Source organism: Ovis canadensis, chromosome 1, assembly GCF_042477335.2.
Source record: "Ovis canadensis isolate MfBH-ARS-UI-01 breed Bighorn chromosome 1, ARS-UI_OviCan_v2, whole genome shotgun sequence".
In the NCBI taxonomy this organism is placed as follows: Eukaryota; Metazoa; Chordata; class Mammalia; order Artiodactyla; family Bovidae; genus Ovis; species Ovis canadensis.
Window position 1 is genome coordinate 249,435,358 of NC_091245.1, and position 22,702 is coordinate 249,458,059.

Sequence of the window (22,702 nt, forward strand, 5' to 3'; positions counted from 1 at the left end):
TATACTGTGTCCTTGAGAATTAAACTTCAGTTCTAATTTACTTCTACACCCCATTTGACATTCAAAGCAAATTTGACATGTGTTTTGACATTCCTTTTTTAATGTCACAAATCTGAGCATTAAAATATGAACCTTAATGTCGTGGCTGAAGTTGCTGATGGTAGGCCATCCTGCATTGGTCAGATGGTAGTTCACCCACTGCAGCAGTAATTCCTCTGGAGATAGCCTCATTAGCTCTTCTAGATCCTCACCTTCCTTTAGCAATGCAATCAGAGCTGAGAGGAAAACAATGAAGTATAAATTTTTCCCACAGTAAATATATGTCAATGAGAAGCAAATATTTTTGATGACCTTACCTTCATTCCTGGAAATCTCAATATCAGCAAAAAGACCAACTTTGATGATCTGCCAGAGAAGTCCCAAGACCAAGTGAGGTTTTCCTTCTGTGAGATCCTGTGCCCCAATGTTGACTACAGTACAACCAATGGCTGAGGCAGAATTCAGGGCTAGGTTTAAATTTTCCTAAATTGCCACAAAGAAAAATATATGTGAGAAAGTACTTTCTAAACTCTGGTCAACAAGTTGTGGAGGTAAACAATTGGTGCTAAAACTTAAGATTTTTAAACATAATTAGTACTTATATCACCTCTGTATGCCAATGACTTTCAGAAACCTATCTCCAGGCCACATTTCTGCCCAGCCTCCAGTGTAAGCTCTACACCAATATACACACTTGGCTATGTCCACCTGGATGTTTCACAAGTACCTCCAAGTCAGTGTGTCCAAAACGGAAGCAATTTTCTGGCCATACTTCCCTAGTCTCCCTCTAATCCTCTGTTAAAACTAGGTTTTCCTTTATTTTCTGTTGTGGTCCATAGGCCCAACCTTCATTCTTGCCTTCTTTCTTCCTAAGAAGGCAGACTGAGCAGAATCCTTGCTCTTCTTGCCTCCTATAGCCTGTGAGCAATTGCTGTGTAATTTCACCTTCTAAAAACCCCTGGAACTGTCTTGCTTCAGGTTTCTTAATTCCTTCCTAACACCCATGCTCAGACTTACTTTCTACAATCCACCTATACTTAGGTACTTTAAGTACCCTGTGATCTTGGGAAAATAAAAACCTGACCATGTTCCCTGGCTTTAAAACCCGTCAAATGTTCTCTATGTCCCACTGTGTCCTGTCACTCACTTTGTTCCAGCTCTAAAAGGCCTTTGAACTTGTCTTCCCCTCTGCCTGGAACACAGTTTCTTCAAATATCCACAATTCCTTTAAGACTGCTGAAATGCAACAAATGGCTTTCTCTGATTATTCTACATGAAATAACAAGCATTATCACATCACCACACTCTTTGCTGGCACTCATTAGTCTTTATTTTACTCTTTATCATTCCCTGACATATTATACAGTTACATATTTATTATTAACTAATATATTTTATAACATATTGATATGTTTATTATTATATATCATTATTACATATATTTACATATCATTATTACATATCTATTGTTATTATTAAGAGTATGAGTTCTGATTATATCAACAGAGGAAGAACTTCTACAACCCAACAACAAAAAACCAAACAACCTGATTAAAATATGGGCAAAGGACATGAATTTCTGTGAAGAAGACATCAAATGGATAGTAAGCACCTGAAAAGATGATCAACAGGAGAAATCACTAGGGAAATGTCAATGAAACCCACAATGAGATACCATTTTATATCCATCAGGATGTCTGTGATTAAAAAACAAACAAAATAACAAGTGCTAGAGAGGATGTGAATAAATTTTAGCCCTAGTGCCTTCCTAGTGAGAATATAGAATGGTGGAATTTCTATGGAAAACTGTATGGCTATTCTTCAAAAAATTAAACATAGAATTACCATGTCATCTTGGGACTTCCCTAGTGGCTCAGATGGTAAAGAATCTGCCTGCAATACACGAAATCTGAGTTTGATCCTGGGGTCAAAAAGATACCATGGAGATGGGAATGGCAAACCACTCCAGTATTCTTGCCTGGAGGATTCCATGGACAGAGAAGTCTGGCAGGCTACAGTCCTTGGGGTCACAAAGAGTCAGAAAAGCATGGTGGCACCATGTAATTCGGCAAATCCACTTCTAAGTATATACTCAAAAAACTGTGAGCTAGGACTTAGACTATTTGTATACCCATGTTCATAGCAGCATTATTCACAAAAGTCAAAAGGTAGAAACAATCCAAGTGTCCATCATCTTAAACAGACAAGTAAAATATAGTGTAGACATACAACAGAATGTTATTCAGCTTTAGAAATGAAGAGAATACTGACTTATGCTATGAAATGGGTGAACCTTGAAGGCATTACAGTGAAAGTTGCTCAGTCATTTCTGACTCTTTGTGATCCTATGGACTGTAGCCCATCAGGCTCCTCTGCCCATGGAATTCTCCAGGCAAGAACGCTGGAGTGGGTTACTATTTCCTTCTCCATTGAAGACATTATGCTAAGTGAAATAAGCTGGTCACACACACAAAAATAACTATCGTCTGATTCCTATATGAGGTACCTGGAGTAGCCAAATTCATGGAGACAGAAAGTGGGATGGTGATAGCCAGGGGATGGGGGAGTGGAGAATGGGGAATTATTACATAATGGGTATAGAGTTATACTTTAGGAAGATGAGAAGGGCTCTGGAGAAGAATGCTATTGATGAATGCATAGCAATGTGAATGAATTTAATGCCACAGATCTATATACTCAAAAATGACTAAAATGGTAAATTTTATGTGTAATTTACAACAATGAAAAAAAGGGAAAAGAAACACCTTGAAGGTGCTCTCTATTGCCAAATCTGGAACAATTTAACTACCAAAATAATCAAGAACACTAATGAATTAAGCTACTGGAAAAAATAGGAATTCCTAAGTCCATATCAATGATAGGAAAGGAAAAAGAAGGAGAGAGGAAAAAAGAGGTCTCTGGGTTACAGAAGAATGCCAAATAATAAATGACTAGGGCATGTGGAGAAGTGCTGGAGTTGAAGTAACAATTTCACAACCATTATGGTAAAGGCTAGGTTAGAGGGACCTTCCTGGTGGTCTAGAGATTAAGACTCATGCTTCCAATATAGGGAGGCAGGTGTGATCTCCCGTTGGGGAGCTAAGATCCACTCAGTGCGACAGAAGGGAATAAAATGGCAGGGGTAGGGACAAGTAACTCAAAGTTTTGTTTATCCAAATATGCCATTAATTTTAATCTAAAAGCTTAATTGAAAACAATGTTTAATTAGTATTAATTTTTCCTTTAGTTGTCATCTATCCAGCTTCCCTGGTAGATCAGACGGTAAAGCATCTGCCTGAAATGCAGGAGACCTGGGTTTGATCCTCAGGTTGGGAAGGAAATGGCAACCCACTCCAGTACTCTTGCCTGGAAAATTCCATGGATGGAGGAGCCTGGTAGGCTCCAGTCCATGGGATTGCAAAGAGTCAGACACGACTGAGCAGCTTCACTGATCAATGCTGTACCAGTGACCAGAAACACAAAAGTACAGAAAAAGAACCACCAAACAACAACAAAAAAATAGTTTGGGACAACACATGGCAGCAAATTGGAAAAGACAATGAATTAGAAAAATTCAGAGTTACCTTGGCTTTAGCTACTTTTTTTATTCCCTTTGCAAATTTCTTCCCTAGAAATAACACATACATAGTATGTAGCAATGACTTTTTTCCCAACCACTTTTTCACCCTTTGGAAAGACACCATTTGCTACTAGGCACTGTTTTCGTGGCCATTTAATGGCAACAAATAGTCAATACAGTCAGACTTTAAACTCACCGAAGTTAAGAAGAAATAACTTTAAGAGCTAGGGGATTTATTGTTAGTTGTGTTTGATTTTCTTTTGGGAGAAAATAGAGATTGTCTTTTCCTCTTATATTTCTATAGTCTGTGTTAGGGTGGGGCCCCTGCTTCCGTGTTTGTTTAAATTTTTATGTTTATTAGCCAGAAGCTACACAAAGGCTTATAAAGCAGAGTAATTATTTCAGTGGCTTCCTCTTGCAGTATGCTGAAGCAATTTATCTTGCTCGGCTCCAAGTAAATGGCTGTGTCTCTTGGGGTTCAGTCAAGGGTAATTAAAGTAAGCATTTGCAATTAAATTATTTTGTAGTGGAATTAAGCAATGTTCATTTAAAATTCAGTTCTCCCAAAAGGAGGCGGAACCAGAGGATTCAATATATTCACAACCTAAATAAACATGATAAATATGACAATATTATTGGTAATTTTGAAATATTTTCTATTCAGAAGGTTACTTTCATTTGTTTAATGATCTTAAATCAAATCAATTTAACTTTCAAAGAGACAGCCTCTATCAATTCACGCTGCTGCTGCTGCTGCTGCTGCTGCTGCTGCTGCTGCTGCTGCTGTGCCACTTCAGTCGTGTCCGACTCTGTGAGACCCCATAGACGACAGCCCACCAGGCTCCCCCGTCCCTGGGATTCTCCAGGCAAGAACACTGGAGTGGGTTGCCATTTCCTTCTCCAATGCAAGAAAGTGAGAAGTGAAAGTGAAGTTGCTCAGTCGTGTCCGACCCTCAGCAACCCCATGGACTGCAGCCTTCCAGGCTCCTCCATCCATGGGATTTTCCAGGCAAGAGTACTGGAGTGGGATGCCATTGCCTTCTCCACCAATTCACGCTAGACCAGTAATATTTTTCTGTATTCTTTTCCAAGAACGCAAAGTATGTTTGCTCCAGTTGTGATTCCCCTGAATGTTGGGGAAGGAACCATACTGAAAATGATTCCAGGAATAGTGTTAATCTTAAAGTGACACCTTACATTGACATCATGGTACTGCAGCCAAAAGATATGTAATTTCACTAAACTGACTGTAACAACTAGTGAGAACCAAAATCTTCCATTCCTTCTCTCAGCCTGGGCAGCGATAAGAAAGCCACATCTTAACATGATTTTGCACTTATTTGTCTATCTTACTGGCATGATTTTACTCTTCTAGGAGAAGGCAGCAGAGTATTTGTTTGTTCCTTGCAGGCACTACTTGGAAGATCTTCAGTGGAAAATGTCAATAGACAGTAAATGGCAACCCACTCCAGTGTTCTTGCCTGGAGAATCCCAGGGACGGGGGAGCCTGGTGGGCTGCCGCCTGTGGGGTTGCACAGAGTTGGACACGACTGAAGCGACTTAGCAGCAGCAGCAGCACTCTAAAGATTCTTTGACTCCCTCACCTCCAAATCTGTCCCTTGCAATCTCCACCAGTCCTGACTGCTGTGTCGTGATCCTTACCTAGTCATCCATCCCCTCTCTTCCCCTTGCCCACCGTGAAAGACCCAGCTTCAACCACAATTCCAAATCTCCAGTTCCAACCTCAGCCTAAAGACACTGCCATGGGTTTGCAGGTGGTGTTTTCTCTTACTGCTGTAAGCAGTGAAACTCAGCTTTGTCATATCTACAGGTTATGTTGGTGACATGTGGAGAACCAGCTTTTGATGTTAATTTTACTCAGAGATGTTGGTTTTACAAGTATTGCAAATGACTTACAAGTAATTGGCAAAAAAAATGGATTGAAAATAAGGAGTGACAATGTGCTTCCTCAAATAAATGGTAGTTTCTAATTGGTAAACACAATACCAACAAAGGTCCATATAGTCAAAGCTATGGTTTTTCCAGTAGTCACATACGGATGTGAGAGCTGGACCATAAAGAAAGCTGAGTGCCGAAAAATTGATGCTTTTGAAGTGTGATGTTGGAGAAGACTCTTAAGGGTCCCCTGGACTGCAAGGAGATCCAACCACTCAATCCTAAAGGAAATCAGTCCTGAATCTTCATTGGAAGGACTGATGCTGAAGCTGAAACTCCAATACTTTGGCTACCTGATGCGAAGAACTGACTCACTGGAAAAAGACCCTGATGTTGGGAAAGATGGAAGGCAGCAGGAGAAGGGGACAACAGAGTATGAGATGGTTGGATGGCATCACCAACTTGATGGATATAAGTTTGAGTAAGCTCCAGAAGTTGGTGATGGACAGGGAAGCCTGGTGTGCTGCAGTCCACGGGGTTGCAGAGTTGGGCATGACTGAGCGACTTCACTTCCACCTTTCATGCACTGGAGAAGAAAATAGCAACCCACTTCAGTGTTCTTGACTGGAGAATCCCAGAACGGGGGAGCCTGATGGGCTGCCGTCTATGGGGCTGCACAGAGTCAGACACGACTGAAGTGACTTAGCAGCAGCAGAGCAGCTGAACTGACTGACTGAACTGAACAATATTGCCCTACTGGTGATGAGGGACTAGAATGACTACTATTGTCTAGAGTCAATTCTGAAGAATAAGAAGTAACAGGAGAACCCCACACCGAGGTTGTTCTCCAGGTTCTGTCATGGACAACTGCCCGTCATGCTCAGCCTTTCTTCCTGAAGACCTGTGTTGGTGGGGATAGACCAGGACACTGGGGAAGCTCCAACAACTGAGACATTAGAGAAGTGCTTGCTCCTCCTTGTGTTTCAGTGTCTTAACCTGTAAAATAGGGTATCTTACCATACAGAGATATTAACAAAAGACTCAAGCAAACATGGCACTTTTAACAGTCTCAAATAGGGACTGCAACTTTTCTCTCTTTTCATTCATTCCACCTTGCAAATTTTCATTTCCAATAAGGCTTCAATTCCAGATAAGTCCGCTTTTGTTAATCATTTTTTAGAGGGCTCTGTTATACATTTGTTGGGTCAGTAAGGACAAAGGCATTATTTGTTACTCAGATTTCATTCTTATGTTACATACCATCACTTTTACTCCATTTGCAACATACAAATGAGATTTATGTTTTCCCTACTTAAACTATAATTGAAATGAAGACTAATACATGTGTTTGCACATGAACCCAGGTCTCCTGAATCGCAGGGAGATGTTTTACCCTCTGAGCCACCAGAGTAGCCCATACATATGTGAGGGTAGAGTATAAACTTTGTATATATGTGAGTATATCAATTACAATGGATTTTTTGCATTTATAAGGAACAGATTCAATCTCCTGTACCTACTCTTGCATTAGTTTCCTGACTTTTAGGTCCTTAAATCATTGACATCTATTTTTCAGACTTTTATATATTTTTTCCAATAATGATAAACAATCCAAAGAATGCAGGTCTATAACACATTGGGTAGGAAGAGAGATAAGTCTCCAAGATCATAAATGAATCCTGCTATTAGCTACTTGGTCTGTCCCTTTCCCTTGCTTTCACAGTCACTGTATGTCATTTTCATCATTTTATATTTTTCTTCTTTCATACATCTTGATACTTCACAAACCTATCATTGTGAGGTGAAAAACTATACTACCACAATCTTTTACAAATGTATTAGGCTTCTTCGAGATAAAGTTTCATGGGAAACTGGTAGCTTTCTGGCAGATCTATTCCCAGAGCTCTAAAATTACCGAGTAAACAAAACTGATTTAATAATCACAATAACACTTTGCCTCTTCCCAGAGGACTGTCTTTTCTCATTCTACATTAGTACTCTTTTTCAAGCATGCTAGAGACCTAGACTATTAACCCTACTCATATTGGTGGAAGAATGTTACCTTTAAAAATAGAAATATAAAACAGCCCCTCAGACACATCCTATAGTTATTGCGAAATAGTTGTAGAACATTCTTTCTATATTTTCTCCAAATGCATGACATGTAAGTATTAGAAGCAATATTTAAATTTTTAATAAATTAATTAAAAATTAATTTATACAGTAGTAAGAGATGTTGCATTTCAGATTCAGGAACATAAAAAATTGTGTGACACGTATCCTAAAAAGATAAATATGAGTATTTTCAACTGTGATAAGTATTAGATGATAGGCATTTCTTTCACATCTGACACAAGATGGGAAAGAAAATAAACTTCTGGCCATTACAATCTGAAAGGAGCTTCTTCAAGAATAGCAGTTTCTGCTAGGAACATGCAACATTATTGGAAAGTGAGGGTCAAGAAAGCCATGTTAGTCAACAGCCAATTACATACTTCTTCAGGATCACAGGAAATGGGAGGAACCCTTCGCCTGAGACTAACCAAGTACCACTGCTCTAAAGGATGTGGCTTCCTTATAGAAGAGACTTAATAACCTCAGCAAAATCAAGAATTATACCCTGCCAACAGAAATGGAGGAAACCGCTTAGCAGTAACTCACTCTTAATAGCCACAGCTGTAATTTGCACATTAACTAGTTGCTTATTACTACCACCTCAGGAGAGTGGCAGTATAGCATGATGATTTAAAGGATGGATACAGGGACTTCCCTGGCAGTCCAGAGGTTAAGACTCTGCACTTCCACTCAGGGGAAATGGGTTCCAATCCCTGGTCTGGGAACTGAGATCCCACACATGCAGCCCAAAAAATTAAATAAATAAATAAATACATAGAAACAAAATTCCTTAAAGGATGGGCTCTGGAGCTAGACTACTAGGATCATGGCTTGTCCAATGTGTAACCTCCCAGTGCCTCAGTTTCCTCATCTGTAAAATCAGAGTATCTACTTTATTTTAAGGCTGCTGGGAGAAGTGACAGGGTAATTCATGTGGTGTGTTTAAGACAGTGTCTGATACCTAAAATGTACTTAATATAATATTCTCCTATTGAGCCAGAGATTTTAAGGGGAAAACTGTGGTGACTATAAATTCCTGAATTTTAACAAGATCTGAATGGAGAAGCTGACTACAAAACAGTTTGGTACAAAAAAATAGTGAAAATTTTGTCCAGTGGTAAAAGATGTGGTCAAACTATGGAGTAGTTTTATCTCAACCAACAAGAACACTAGCATCAAGCAAATATTCATTAATAAAAATAACAATAATTAGAATAACTTAATCTGAATACTATTTTCTTAAGAAATTTCATCCAACATAGTCTGAATCTTAATTTCTTCATTAAAAAAATTCAGCTGAATTTTTACTTAGTAAAAATCTTGCTTTTATAGAAAACCAAAAATACATTAAATGAATGGTTTTGCCTGGACCTAAAGATCAATTCATAAGGGATCCACGATCCTTATAGTAAGATGATTACCAGCAAAGGACAAATACTTACAGAAATAGTGAAGGGGGTGAGCTTTTTCTTATTAATGGCTCTTTCATCAATTGTATCTGGTTCAGATAAGTTGATCATTTTGCTAAAGAGAAAATGGGAATAAATCAGTTTAAGACACTCAGAAATGTTTTTATTTTTATAAGTAAACAATGAAGTTAAATTCTGAAAAGTAATAATCCATTTCTTTAAAATATACAGGGATTTAATTTTAAAAATCTAAGAAATATTCCCTAATCTAAATCAAATTCATCATTCACTGTAAGAGTAATCTTAGCATTTCTTTCTAATTTTTTCAAAGTCTTGCATTATCTTTATGTGAATCTTGCCTTTATTTCATTTAATGATCATTGACATTCAGCAGCCTGAAGTATAAAACAAAATATCCTCAAGAAGTCAAATTTCATAAAGTGGTATCAACAGTGTTAAAATTACTGTTGTTGCAGAAAAGTAAAGAGCAGAGACTTGACCGAAAATTTCATTAATTCACACATTCTAAAAGAAACTAACATAAATTTTACTTCTGTGTTTTAGAATACATTTTATATTATGAAACACAGATAAGAAAACACCCATTCAATTCATAATAGGAATTTACTCTGAAGGTTAGAGGAACAGATCTGAATTGTAGGTGGAATAAGATACAATTCATGGGGTCACAAAGAGTCGGACACGACTGAGTGACTGAACTGAACTGAATGTCTTGAAAATTAATATCCCGTAATTGCGGGTAGTTTTTTCTTTTTAAGTAAACACACAGAAAAAAGACTGAGGAAAGGTGCCAAAATATCAACAATAGCTTTTTATGGCTGTTAATATTCATGGTGGTTCTTTTCTTCTTTGAACGCTTTCTGTATTTTTATAAACTTAAAAAATAAAAGACATCTAGTTTTTACAAAGAAGTATGCTAGGACTTCAGTACACACAACCAAGGGCAAAGATAATGGCTTTAGAGAGTTTACAGTCTAGTAAGCAGAAACAGATTGCAAAGAGCCATGAATACAATATTGAATTAAAATATTAATCTGATTTAAGCACAAATGAGGTATATATTTCTATTATAGTTCCTCATGTTTCAGTCCTAGTCAATGATCAACACTCCCTTATTGATAAGTGAAGAAAAAAAAAATTCCAAGGAATTTCCTGGCAGTCCAGTGGTTTGAATTCAGAGCTTTCACTGCTCTGGCCTGGTCTCTGGTCAGGGAACTAACATCCCACATGCCACATGCAGCCAAAAAAAGGGAAAAAGAAACCCTTTGAACAGTATTAAATGCATTGGAGAGGTAAAGGTTTCCTGGCATAATTAAGAAAATAAATGAAAAAGATACCAAATAAGAGAATGCATTTGAAGGAAAATCTTGGAAAACATTGTACTCAATTTTCTATGCCATGTAAAAACTTCAAGAACAGTGTACTACTTGTTTACTAATTTCAAAAAACAGTGGACTCACTGAATTGTAGTTTTCATTGACTGCTCTCCAGTGGAGACAGTAAGAACACAGCTCCCTTAACCCAGCGCTCAACTCACCAAAGAAGGATGCCATCAGCAAGTGATTTGAAAAGACTGTCATCATTGGGGTTCATCGGTATGAGATGCTTACAGTCAGGGTCATTCTCCAGGGCTTTGTTTATCCAGTTAACAAAAGCCACTTTTTCTTCCTCTGAAAACAGAAAATCTTAGTTGCTACCGCACTACAAAAATATACTTTAAAATTTCTGTTCAAAAATAATAAATGCCAATTTTAAAAACTCTACCGAAACACTAAAGGGTTTAAGAGGGCTTAGGTTTAAGGAGAAAGAGGAATTCATTCCACTTTTTCATCAATATATTAGGGACGAGGAAGGCATATAGCTTAAATGAGCACAATAAATATTCGGTTTGATTCTAAAACTTTTCACATATATTTCTTCTGAGAATTAATGGATCAGGAACCAAACATCAGAGGTCAATTCATGCACACGCATGCGCTCGCGCACAAACACACACACACACACACACACATGCACACACACACCCCAAGGGGAAAATGTAAGAAACAAACAACCACATCAATCAATTTCACCTCCCCCACAAAAATATTTTTCATAAAGTTGTGATTTGCAACTTACAACAGAAATACTAATTTTAATTGAGTTATTTGAAAGAATAAAATAGCTCCATTTCTGTGGAATTTCTATTATAAGGAAACTGACACATCTTAATACCAGTATGTCTATCAGCCATCTTCATCCGCAACGTCTCAAGCTGTGGCTTCTAGCATGGGAATATTTATCTTTAGGCAGAAAAATATTGGTGGGCTATGCAGTGAAGAAAGTAGGAAGGAACTTAAAGGAAAATTGTTCTACTACTTTATTATTATTCTGTAAGCATAAAAACGATTTAACAAAATCTGAAAGAAAATAATTCCCATTTCCATCACAGGGTAGCTGGACTTCTTTATTGTCCTAATTCCTAGAACTAGGTAATTTTCCTAAAGGCATATTTGGCAGGTACTCTCAAAATTTAATCTATCACAAACAACCAATAAAGACATAAATATTTACTTTTGTACAGATCATTATCTGCCTTCTTATCTTCTTGCCTCACTATACATACCTCCTTAGGGACTTAGAATCAGTGGATTTATAGATAAGAACAAGCTGGAATCAAGATTGCTGGGAGAACTATCAATAACCTCAGATATGCAGATGACACCACCCTATGGTAGAAAGTGAAGAGGAACTAAAAAGCCTCTTGATGAAAGTGAAAGAGGAGAGTGAAAAAGTTGGCTTAAAGCTCAACATTCAGAAAACTAAGATCATGGCATCTGGTCCCATTACTTCATGGAAAATAGACGGGCAAACAGTGGAAACAGTGTCAGACTTTATTTTGGGGGGCTCCAAAATCACTGCAGATGGTGACTGCAGCCATGAAATTAAAAGACACTTACTCCTTGAAAGGAAAGTTATGACCAACTTAGACAGCATATTGAAAAGCCAACAAAGGTCTGTCTAGTCAAGGCTATGGTTTTTCCAGTGGTCATGTATGGATGTGAGAGTTGGACTGTGAAGAAAGCTGAGCGCCGAAGAATTGATGCTTTTGAACTGTGGTGTTGGAGAAGACTCTTGAGAGTCCCTTGGACTGCAAGGGATCCAACCTGTCCATCATAAAGGAAATCAGTCCTAAATATTCATTGGAAGGACTGATGCTAAAGCTGAAACTCCAATATTTTGGCCACCTGATGCGAAGAACTGACTCATTAGAAAAGACCTTGATGCTGGGAAAGATTGAAGGCGGGAGAAGGGGATGACTGGGGATGAGACGGTTGGAAGGCATCACTGACTCAATGGACATGAGTTTGAGTAAACTCCGGGAGTTGGAGATGGATAGGGAGGCCTGGCGTGCTGCAGTCCATGGGGTCACAAAGACTGAGCAACTACACTGAGCTGAACTGATAGGAACCAGGAATGAGATGTCACTTCACAATGCCTGGATGGTTGTAATAAACAAAATTGACAATAACAAATGTCATTGAGAATGGCAAGAAATTGGAACTTTCATACATTGCTTATGGGAATGTAAATGGTGTGGCCACTTTGGAAAACAGTTTGGTAGTTCTTTAAAATGTTAAACATAGAGTTAACAAATGACCACTCCTGGGTATATACCTTAGAGAATTCAAAGCATATGCCCACACAAAAAATGTGGACACAAGTGTTCACACAGTATTATTCATGATAGCCAAAAAGTGGAAACAACTCAAATGTCTATCAGCAGATGAAAGGATAAACAAAACATGATATTAGCAACAGAACAGAAATGATTCAGCCATAAAAAAGAATGATGTACAATACATGTCACAACATGAATGATCTTCAAAAATATTCTGCTAGGGAAGAAGCCTGTCAAGTGAAAAGTCATAACTGTATAATTCCATTTGTATGAAATTTCCAGAATAGGCAAATCTATGGAAATAAAAAGTAGATTAATGGTGGCCCAAGGCTGGGGGAGGGGGGAAATGGGTAGTGATTGCTAACAAGCATGGGGTTTCCCTTTGGGGTAATGAAAGTATCCTAAAATTACATGGTGCTGATATACTACAACTCTGTGAATATACTAAAAACTACAAAGATTCATGGTACTTCAATTATGTCTCAATAAAGTTGTTCTTTTCTTAAAAGTGGTTAAATGTTCTGTGCATGTGTGAAAAGTCACTTCGGTTGTGTCTGACTCTGCAACTCTACGGACTATGGCCCACCAGGCTCCTCTGTCCATGGGATTCTCCAGGCAAGAATACTGGAGTGGGTTGCCCTGACCTCCTGCAGGGGATCTTTCTTACCCAGGGATTGAATCCAAGTCTCTTACGTCTCCTGCATCGGCTGGCAAGTTCTTTACCGTTAGTGCACCTGGGAAGCCCCTAAATGTTCTGTGTTGGGTTCTAAATAATGGTTATGTGGGTGTGAAGTGAAGTCACTCAGTCATGTCCGACTCTTTGCAACCCCATGGACTGTAACCTACCAGGCTCCTCTGTCCATGGGATTTTCCAGGCAAGAATACTGGAGTGGGTTGCCATTTCCTTCTCCAGGGGATCTTCCTGACCCAGGGGTTGAACCCAGGTCTCCCGCCTTGCAGGCAAATGCTTTAAACTCTGAGCCACCAGGGAAGCCCTATGTGGGTGTATTCATATGTAAAAAAAATTCAAGACATATACTTAACAATAGGGCACTGTATGTACTTTACTCTGCGCATCTTATACCTCAATAAACAAGTAAAAAAAAAATCTATGGTGATAGATATCAGAAAAGTGGACAGTTATGGCTAGAGGCATGAGGGAGCCACTCAGGGTGAAGGAAATGTTAATGCTTTATATATACATATGCTTTGCATACATGCATATGTATATGTTTTATATATGTATGCTATATATACATATATGTTTTATATATATATACTTATATGTATATATTACATATGATCTCATTTTTTTAATGTAGACTCTGGTAAACAGAACTGAAGCTCATAAATACAGAGAGCAGACTGGTGGTTACAAGAAGCAAGGGGTGATGGAGAGTGGAAGAAATTGGTGAATTTTTTTAATCTTAAATAATTGGATTTAAAAATTATTAAATGACCATATCTATGAACTGGTTACAGGTTCATTCATTTGGGTTACCTTTATAATCAGTAATGACTGCTAGAACCAACAAGATCAAAAAGAAATGTTTTAAATCAATGGAAAAATTACTCCTGTCTTTCATGTAGCTCTACCAGCCCAGAACCTTTCATTTTTTCTTCTCTTCCTCCCTTTCCTCACTTTCTCTTTTTCTTTCAATTTAAGGGAAAAAATCTGATTTTACTTTATTTAAAGTCCTTTAAGCAAGAAAGTCTTTGTAATATGAAATGCTCAAAATGGTGCACATTTACTTTCATAGAGTTTTATATTTATGTATTATAATAATTCACATATTATTAGACTTAAATAATCTAGAAATAATCCTGGTGAAGAAAATGTTATATGTTAATCTACTGGGCAGCTGCATGAATGTAGCTACAAGATATGTACACATGTAAAAACTCATTGAACTATACACATAACAATTGCAGCAATTCGCTAAATGCGTATTATACCTTAATAAAAAATGAAGATGCCATTTCATTAGAATGGACAGGCAGAAACAGAGCTAAACAGTAAGTACCTTTCAAAAAAAGGAAGTAGGAGTTATAGACCACTGCCTTCACCACTGCGCTTCCCGGGTAGGAAAAAGTTAGGAAAATATACATAGTGAGTAGAAGTGTGAGTGTTTATTATTAGAGGAAAATCCATTTAGAAGGCAAGAGAATCAAAAGGAGAATTAACAGATTCAGATCTCAAAGAAAGAAAGAGGGAAAAGTTAAAGTGAGTTTTTATCAAAAATTCCAAGAGTATAGTTTTAATTATGTCAACATGAACAAAAAGAACTTGGCCAAAGGTTTTTAGACATCTTGATCCTGAGAAGCAACCTTAGCATGGGGCAAGCTGTCTCCTCTTAGGAGTTCATGTGACTCTGGATCTCCCACTGGATAACAGTCCAGTGATTCTATCAGATCAAGCAAACCAGGTGCTGTGCTCTACTAGTTACTGGGTTGCTTGATAAAATATGAATTGGGAATCTCAGCTCCTCCAAAATGGAAAGTCCTTCCAATAAACCTCTCCATCATCCCTAAAATTATAGGTCTAAACTAAACTCATGTCACCAGTCAGGATGAAAAATCCATCCCAAGGTCATAATTAAACACATTCAATGCTGAAAATATAAACTCCTATTTTGCTGTTTCTAATCTCTTGTCCCCTGTGCCTAACACACAGTAAACATTCACTTACTATTGTCTATCTTAAATAATTCCAGGATTTTTAATTCTGACACTTTTGAAATTATGATACATTTCAAATCTAATGGCACATTATAATTTAGTCTCATTATAAAACAATGGCATATAAAGCAATGGTGTAAATTACAATAAATGGCATCTTAGATCCTGTGAAATATAGGACTTGTTGAATGAACCAATGACTGAAAGATTAAATTTGGAGCAGGTGGTTGGTTACCTGAATAAGAATGCTGTGTGCCCTCACTGGAAATGGATGAAGTTCCTCCAATAGCAGTAATCCCTTCCCTCTTGTTAATTATTTTTCTGAATGTTTTGCTGATGTCTTTGCTTTTTAACTCTTGCATTAGCTGGAATGGGAGAGAAGTAAAATTGACCCTCGATTAGACAGCCATTAAAATCATTGCTGTGCAATCCCACTTCTGGGCATACACATCGAGGAAACCAGAATTGAAAGAGACACGTGTACCCCAATGTTCATCGCAGCACTGTTTATAATACCTAGGACATGGAAGCAACCTAGATGTCCATCAGCAGATGAATGGATAAGAAAGCTGTGATATATACACACAATGGAGTATTACTCAGCCATTAAAAAGAATACATTTGAATCAGTTCTAATGAGGTGGATGAAACTGGAGCCGATTATACAGAGTGAAGTAAGCCAGAAAGAAAAACACCAATACAGTATACTAACACATATATATGGAATTTAGAAAGATGGTAACGATAACCCTGTATGCGAGACAGCAAAACAGTCACAGATGTATAGAACAGACTTGTGGATTCTGTGGGAGAGGGAGAGGGTAGGATGATTTGGGAGAATGGCATTGAAACATGTATAATATCATGTAAGAAATGAATCGCCAGTCTAGGTCAGAGGCAGGATACAGGATGCTTGGGGCTGGTGCACTGGGATGACCCAGAGAGATGGTATGGGGAGGGAGGTGAGAGGGGGGTTCAGGATTGGGAACTCATGTACACCTGTGGCGAATTCATGTTGATGTATGGCAAAACCAATACAGTACTGTAAAGTAAAATTTTTAAAAATGAAAAAAAAAATCATTGCTGTGTAAAAGATAGCTATTTATTTGGAATGACATAAAAATAAATACGAATCAGTTGTTCTTGCACTTATTGCTTGTGTAGGCAGATAACCTTCATGTCATTTTATAATAACATGAAATGGAAAAATGTTTGTACCACAACCTATAATTAAGCTCAAATTGTACACATTGAAATTGTTCATCTAGACTTGCTGTGATCTCTTGTACTAACCACTAAAGAATAACTAAGTACATGATAAAGATTTTTAAATGTCTTAATGAAGATATTTTCCAATCTGAACAGCTTCAACGTATATGTTAAAATCAAGGAGCCAGCGTTTGTAGGAAATTACACAGGCTTCAACAAGTGCCCTCTGCCAGGTCCTGACACTGGCCACTCCGGAGCCTGGCTAGACTGAATTCAATCAGTTCTCCACGCAACAGCCAGAGTGAGTTTTAAACAAGGCATATCTGATCATGCCAGTTCATACTCTATTGCTCTTAGATAAAAACAAAAAATTCTACAAGGACCTGATTACCTGACCCTGACTCACTTGTCTCAACACATTCCTAACCCTCAACAGCTCAGCTCCAGCCACACTGATGCCTTTTTCCCTGAGCGCTTGAGAGTACCTACTATCCCTACAGCCCCAGAGGCTCTACACATGCCATCACCTCAGCCCGTCTTGCACGTTACTTAATTTCCCCACCCACTCCTATCTGTTTAACATCTTCCTTCAGACAGCAATTCCGTCTTCACAGCATTGGAGACAGTCCCATTTCACTGAATCTCTGCGTTCTCTAATCTCCCCACCAAGTCCAAGTCCTCCTACACAAACTTTCAAGTGACCCGTCTCGCTCTGTCAGAGCATGTATCAGTTATCTTTTCCCTATTTGTGAGATTCTGTCTTCCCCTCCACCTGCAAATTTCATGAAAGCTGGGGCTACATCTCTTTTTATTCATCACATTACTCATAATACCAGAGCTCCTGGTATGAAAGGAACTCAATGAATAAAGAATATAAAAGCAGACAATTACTATTTCATAAATATCTGTTCACTTATATTAGTGAATAAACTATTTCATTCATTTTTGTGCAAAAAGCACAGTCATGGTGCTGTTGATAGAAGGTAGTGACAGCCCTTGCTCAACTGCCAGCTGGCAGTGGCAACCTAGTCATCTCTCTCAGCCTGAGAGGTTTAAAATACATAATAATATTCAGTTCTATTTTTCTTTTATTGGTGGAGTCATATATTATTTTGTATCTTATTCAGTTCCCTGAGTCCCCAGGTAGTTTAATAATGAACCCATAGCTGGTATCAAAATTCACCGGGTGGCATTTACAGAAACTGAACATATATAACTTATCACAAGAAAACGACCAGTTTCTAGGAGGTATATCTTCCAAATCTTCGCTATTTCAATTACAAAAATATTTCACTTCTCAAGACCAAGTACTAAGATATGAAAATACTTTGCTTACAGAGACAGCCAATAACCATTTAAACTCAACTATAGTTTTAATACAGGGTAAATGATTATTACCTAAACCTGACTTCAAATCCAACAATTTAAGAATAACTTTTCCTTTGTTTTATGAATTATTTGTGGAAACTGCTGTTATTGTTACCATCATCATCCTTTAAAAGCTGTGCTTTTCTCTGGTTTCTGAAGCCAGATTTAACCAAAGAAAGTAATGACATTACTAAAATTCTGCTCGAAGCAAACCCACCAGTAGCCAAGGAGAGGATTTAGATTACTTACCGACACAAACTCTTCGAAGCTGATTCTGCTATCTTTACTGTTGTCAGCAACTGCTAGAATTTTCTCCACGATCTCACGCACCTTGTAGCCAGGCAGAGGAAGGCTTGCTTCCTTAAACAGATCCTGGAGTTCATAGTCACTGACATATCCACTGTTGTCAATATCTAAAAAGATAAATTATGAATGATCAAATCTCACTTGTACTTTGTTGGAGATGTGGACTCAGAAGGCTGCTTGGGAGATTCATGGGCAGGCAGAACCTTCCAGGTTTGTTTCATAAGTGGCAGTAACCTTTTTTCCTGCATCTAAATTGTACAAGGTAAGCTAAATACTTTACCAAAAAACTCATATTTCATGAACTTTGAAAGTGAACGACTTTTGCGAACCCATGGACTGTAGCCTGCCAGTCTCCTCTGTCCATGGGATTTCCCAGGCAAGATTACTGGAGTGGGTAGCCATTCCCTTCCAGGGCATATTCTCAACCCAGGGATCGAACTCAAGTCTCCCGCATTGTGGGCAGATTCTTGATGAACTTTACCCCCCACCCATAGACTTAGGGCTAGCATATATATTTTAAGTATGTAATAAGAACACTGCACTGACAGATGAAAAACTCAAGGTTGGCACATGACTAAGTTACAAAGAATTAAGCATAGGGAGGTCTCAGATATCTAAGGGAAACACAGCAGCAACAGTCATAGAGGAACCCCCTCCCAGATTTTGACTTCTTCCTGGAACTTACCAAAAGGATCTGCTGGCCCCTCCTTCCATGCAAAATTCATGCATCATGTAAAATACACATAAGGCACTTCTGTTCTACATTTCACTTGGTGGCAGTTCTGTTTCACTTGTCAATAATTCATTGCTTCTTCATGATGTATTTATGATACCATTATGTAAGCTGAATCATGTTTGATGTCATTTTGAGATTAAGTGTTCAAGAAATAATTTCACACCTACATTTGGATTTATGGAAATAGGTTTCTGGGCGTTTTCATGTTATCACTGATATAAGCTTCCCTGGGTTTTCCCGAGAGACTGGATTATCAATTCTTGACACAGAAGAAAGGCAACATTAAACACTTGTGGCCAGAGTTGGCAACAGGGCTTAGGACTGATTGGTTAGTTGCCTGGATCCACCTTGTATTGGCTCTCCTCACTCATCTGGTAGTAGTTACTTTGCTTCCTATGTCTCTTTTTCCTCTCAGTAAAAGAGCTGTCATCACTATTAACTGAATCAATGATAAGACAGAAACTTCTTTTAAACTTTCAAACACAAGTTTTAGAATTAATACTGTTCAGAACGGTGGAAATCTTCTAAACTAGAATCTACCAAGAACCAAAACTAAAGGAAGTGCTGTGATCTCCAAAGGAAACTAAATTGCATGATATTGCAATAATTGCTTTCTTTGAATTTAGAGTAAAATTCCATTACTTAGTACATCACCAGTTCAGAATTGCTTCCTGTAATTCTGGAATAAAAAAATGGATGAGGCAGACTCACTGCCTAACAGGACTGTGGTGAGGAGTATTTAAACAGGATCATGAAAAAGTTATGTGCTAACCATCACACTAAACTAACATTAAGAGTTGGGCTCTGAAGATAGACATATCTGTGTGCTTAAATGCCAGCTCCTTCCCTACAACCTCTGTGGTTTGGGTATGATGTAACAAGAAATAATAGGCACCACTTAATGAGCACATATTCTGGGTCAAGTGATTTGTTAAGAACTTGAGGGCTTCCCTGGTGGTTCAGTGGTAAAGAATCCACCTGCCAATGCAGGAGACAGAGGTTCAATCCCTGATCCGGGAAGATCCCACATGCTGCAAAGCAACTAAACCTGTGCACAACTTCCGAGCCTGTGCTCTAGAACCCGTGCTCTGCAACAAGAGAGGCCACCGCGACTAGAGAGTAGCCCCCAGTCGCCACAACTAGAGAAGAGCTCGTGCAGCAACTAAGACACAGCACAACAAAAAACAAAGGATAATCTTTTTCTTAAAAAAGATCTTGTCTAATGAAATACATACAACTTTGAGGTAGTTAATAATAATATTCTAATTTTAGAGATGAGGTAATCAAGGCTTAGGTTAAATAGCCATAAAATCACAATGTAAAAAGAAACAAAACTTTCCTACAAATCTGCAACAAAACAATGAACAACCTGATTTTAAAATGGGCAAAGGACGTGAATAGACATTTCTCCAAAGATGACGTACAAACAGCCAATAAGCACATGAAAAGATGCTCAACATCACTAATCATTAGGGAAATGCAAATCAAACCATAATGAGATATTTTATATTCATGAGACTAGCTATTGTAAAAACAAACAAAAACAGAAAGTAATAATCATTGGCATAATTTGAAGAAATTGAAACCCTTGTGCATTGCTGGTAGGAATGCAAAATGGTACAACCACAATTGAAAACTATTTGGTAGTTCCTCAAAAAATTAAACAAAAGTAAATGATTTAGCCATTTCACTTCTGAGTATATGCCAAAAATAACTGAGGAGAGAGACTTGAGCAGATATTTGAAATACCCATGTTCATGGCAACAATACTCACAATAGCCAAAAGGTAGAAACAACTCAGAAGCCCGTCAACAGATGAATGGATAAACAAAATTTAGTAGAAACAATGAAATGTTATTCAGTCTTAAAAAGTAAGGCAATCCTGACACATACTACAACAGAGATGAACCTTGAAGACATCACGCTACATGAAATAAGCCAGTCACAGAAAAACAAATATGATTCCACTTACATACATTACCTAGTGTAACCAAATTCATACAGACAGAAAGTAGAATGGCGGTAGCCCCAGAGGACAGGGGTTGGGGGAAGGTGGGTTGTTGAGGAGTTAGTCTTTAACAGTACAGTTTCAGTTTGGGAAAATGAAAAGGTTCTAGAAATAGATGGTGGTGAAGGTTGAATAACAAGGTGAAGATACTTAATGCCAATAAACTTGTCTACTACATTGGTGCTTGCCAAGGTCATTTGCCATCTGCCTAAACAGGGGAGTGAATCCTGTCTCCACACACCCTGAAGGGAGTTCAGGGTGGAGAGCAGAAATGAGGCACTCTCTGTTCCAAGGAATTGGAGAAGGAAATGACAATCCACTCCAGTGTTCTTGCCCGAAGAGTCCCAGGGACAGGGGAGCCTGGTGGGCTGCCGTCTACGGGGTCGCACAGAGTCCGACACGACTGAAGCGACTTAGCAGCTTAGCGGCTGCTCCAGGGAAACTTGTGGCACAGGTCTTCTTAACAGTTAGATATTTTCAGAAACTGATTTTATAAGCCCTATCCTTGCACCTCTTCATATTTAGAAAAGCACTAAATTCTTTCAAGGTAACATCAGCTTCTCGTGACTAGCAGAAAATCTTTTGTAAAAATAAATGCTTGATTAAAGGAACTCTCCCTTCATCAAAATCACATATATTGACCTTCCCCACTGCCTCTCTGGAGCAGTTTCTCAGAGCCATCTGTGGTGCTGCCTCTCAGGCTGCAATCCTCATTTTTCCCCAAGTAAAACTTAACTTACAACTTTTACATTGTGCAATTTTTGTTAGTCAACAAACTGTACATTTGAAAACATAGTTAAAATAGTAAATTTTATGTTATGTGTATTTTACCACAATTGCAGAAAAACAGGACAAATATTTTAACTTCTCAGTTTTCCCTAGAGACCCAAAAAATATCCCATCTAGCAAGGTTAGATGGGCATGTTTCTTCGTCTCTGAGAAAAGCTGTTTGGGACAAATTAGTAGAAGGTTACAGAGTTCATGAGTAGCAATTTATCTTGTAAATAAAGTAAGGAAGTATATATTCTGCTAGTGTTAAGAACTTCTCTCACACAGAACAAATTGCCTTGCTGTCAGAATTGTTTCATCAATGATTTATCCAAAATACCATTAAGTAAATATTGCAAGATTATACACCCATGAGTTATAAAGATTAAAGCTGGTGTGTGAAAGAAAACAGACTACTAATTTATTTTACTGGGACCAAGGCAACATTTTTATTCAAGCTGCCAAACTGCTCCTGCTGCTGCTGCTGCTAAGTCACTTCAGTCGTGTCCAACTCTGTGCGACCCCATAGACAGCAGCCCATCAGGCTCCCCCGTCCCTGGGATTCTCCAGGCAAGAACACTGGAGTGGGTTGCCATTTCCTTCTCCAATGCATGAAAGTGAAAAGTGAAAGGGAAATCGCTCAGGCGTGTCTGACTCTTAGCGACCCCATGGACTGCACCCTACTGGCTCCTCCATCCATGGGATTTTCCAGGCAAGAGTACTGGAGTGGGATGCCATTGCTTTCTCCAAGAAAATAACAGAAACAACCTAACTAGGAGATATGCGGAGGGGCAGGGTTTGTTTTGGTTTTTGGCTGTGGTATAAACCATGCAGGATCTTAGTTCCCTGACCAAGGATAGAACCTAGGCCCCCTGTAGTGGAAGCACAGAGTCCTAACCACTGGACC

The 22,702-nt window shown here is 38.4% G+C and overlaps 1 protein-coding gene across 2 annotated transcripts in view; it reads right to left on the reverse strand.

The window, feature by feature from the left end:
- Positions 1-22,702, reverse strand: part of PLS1 (plastin 1) — a 126,780-nt gene that overhangs the window by 33,471 nt on the left and 70,607 nt on the right. For both annotated transcript variants that reach the window (XM_069563409.1, XM_069563419.1), the window contains 6 exons: positions 18,227-18,390; positions 15,636-15,765; positions 10,598-10,730; positions 9,073-9,154; positions 357-522; positions 133-275 (listed from right to left, as the gene is read on the reverse strand). In XM_069563409.1, coding sequence (XP_069419510.1) covers positions 133-275; positions 357-522; positions 9,073-9,154; positions 10,598-10,730; positions 15,636-15,765; positions 18,227-18,390 — 818 coding nt within the window. The remainder of the gene's footprint in view (positions 1-132; positions 276-356; positions 523-9,072; positions 9,155-10,597; positions 10,731-15,635; positions 15,766-18,226; positions 18,391-22,702) is intronic.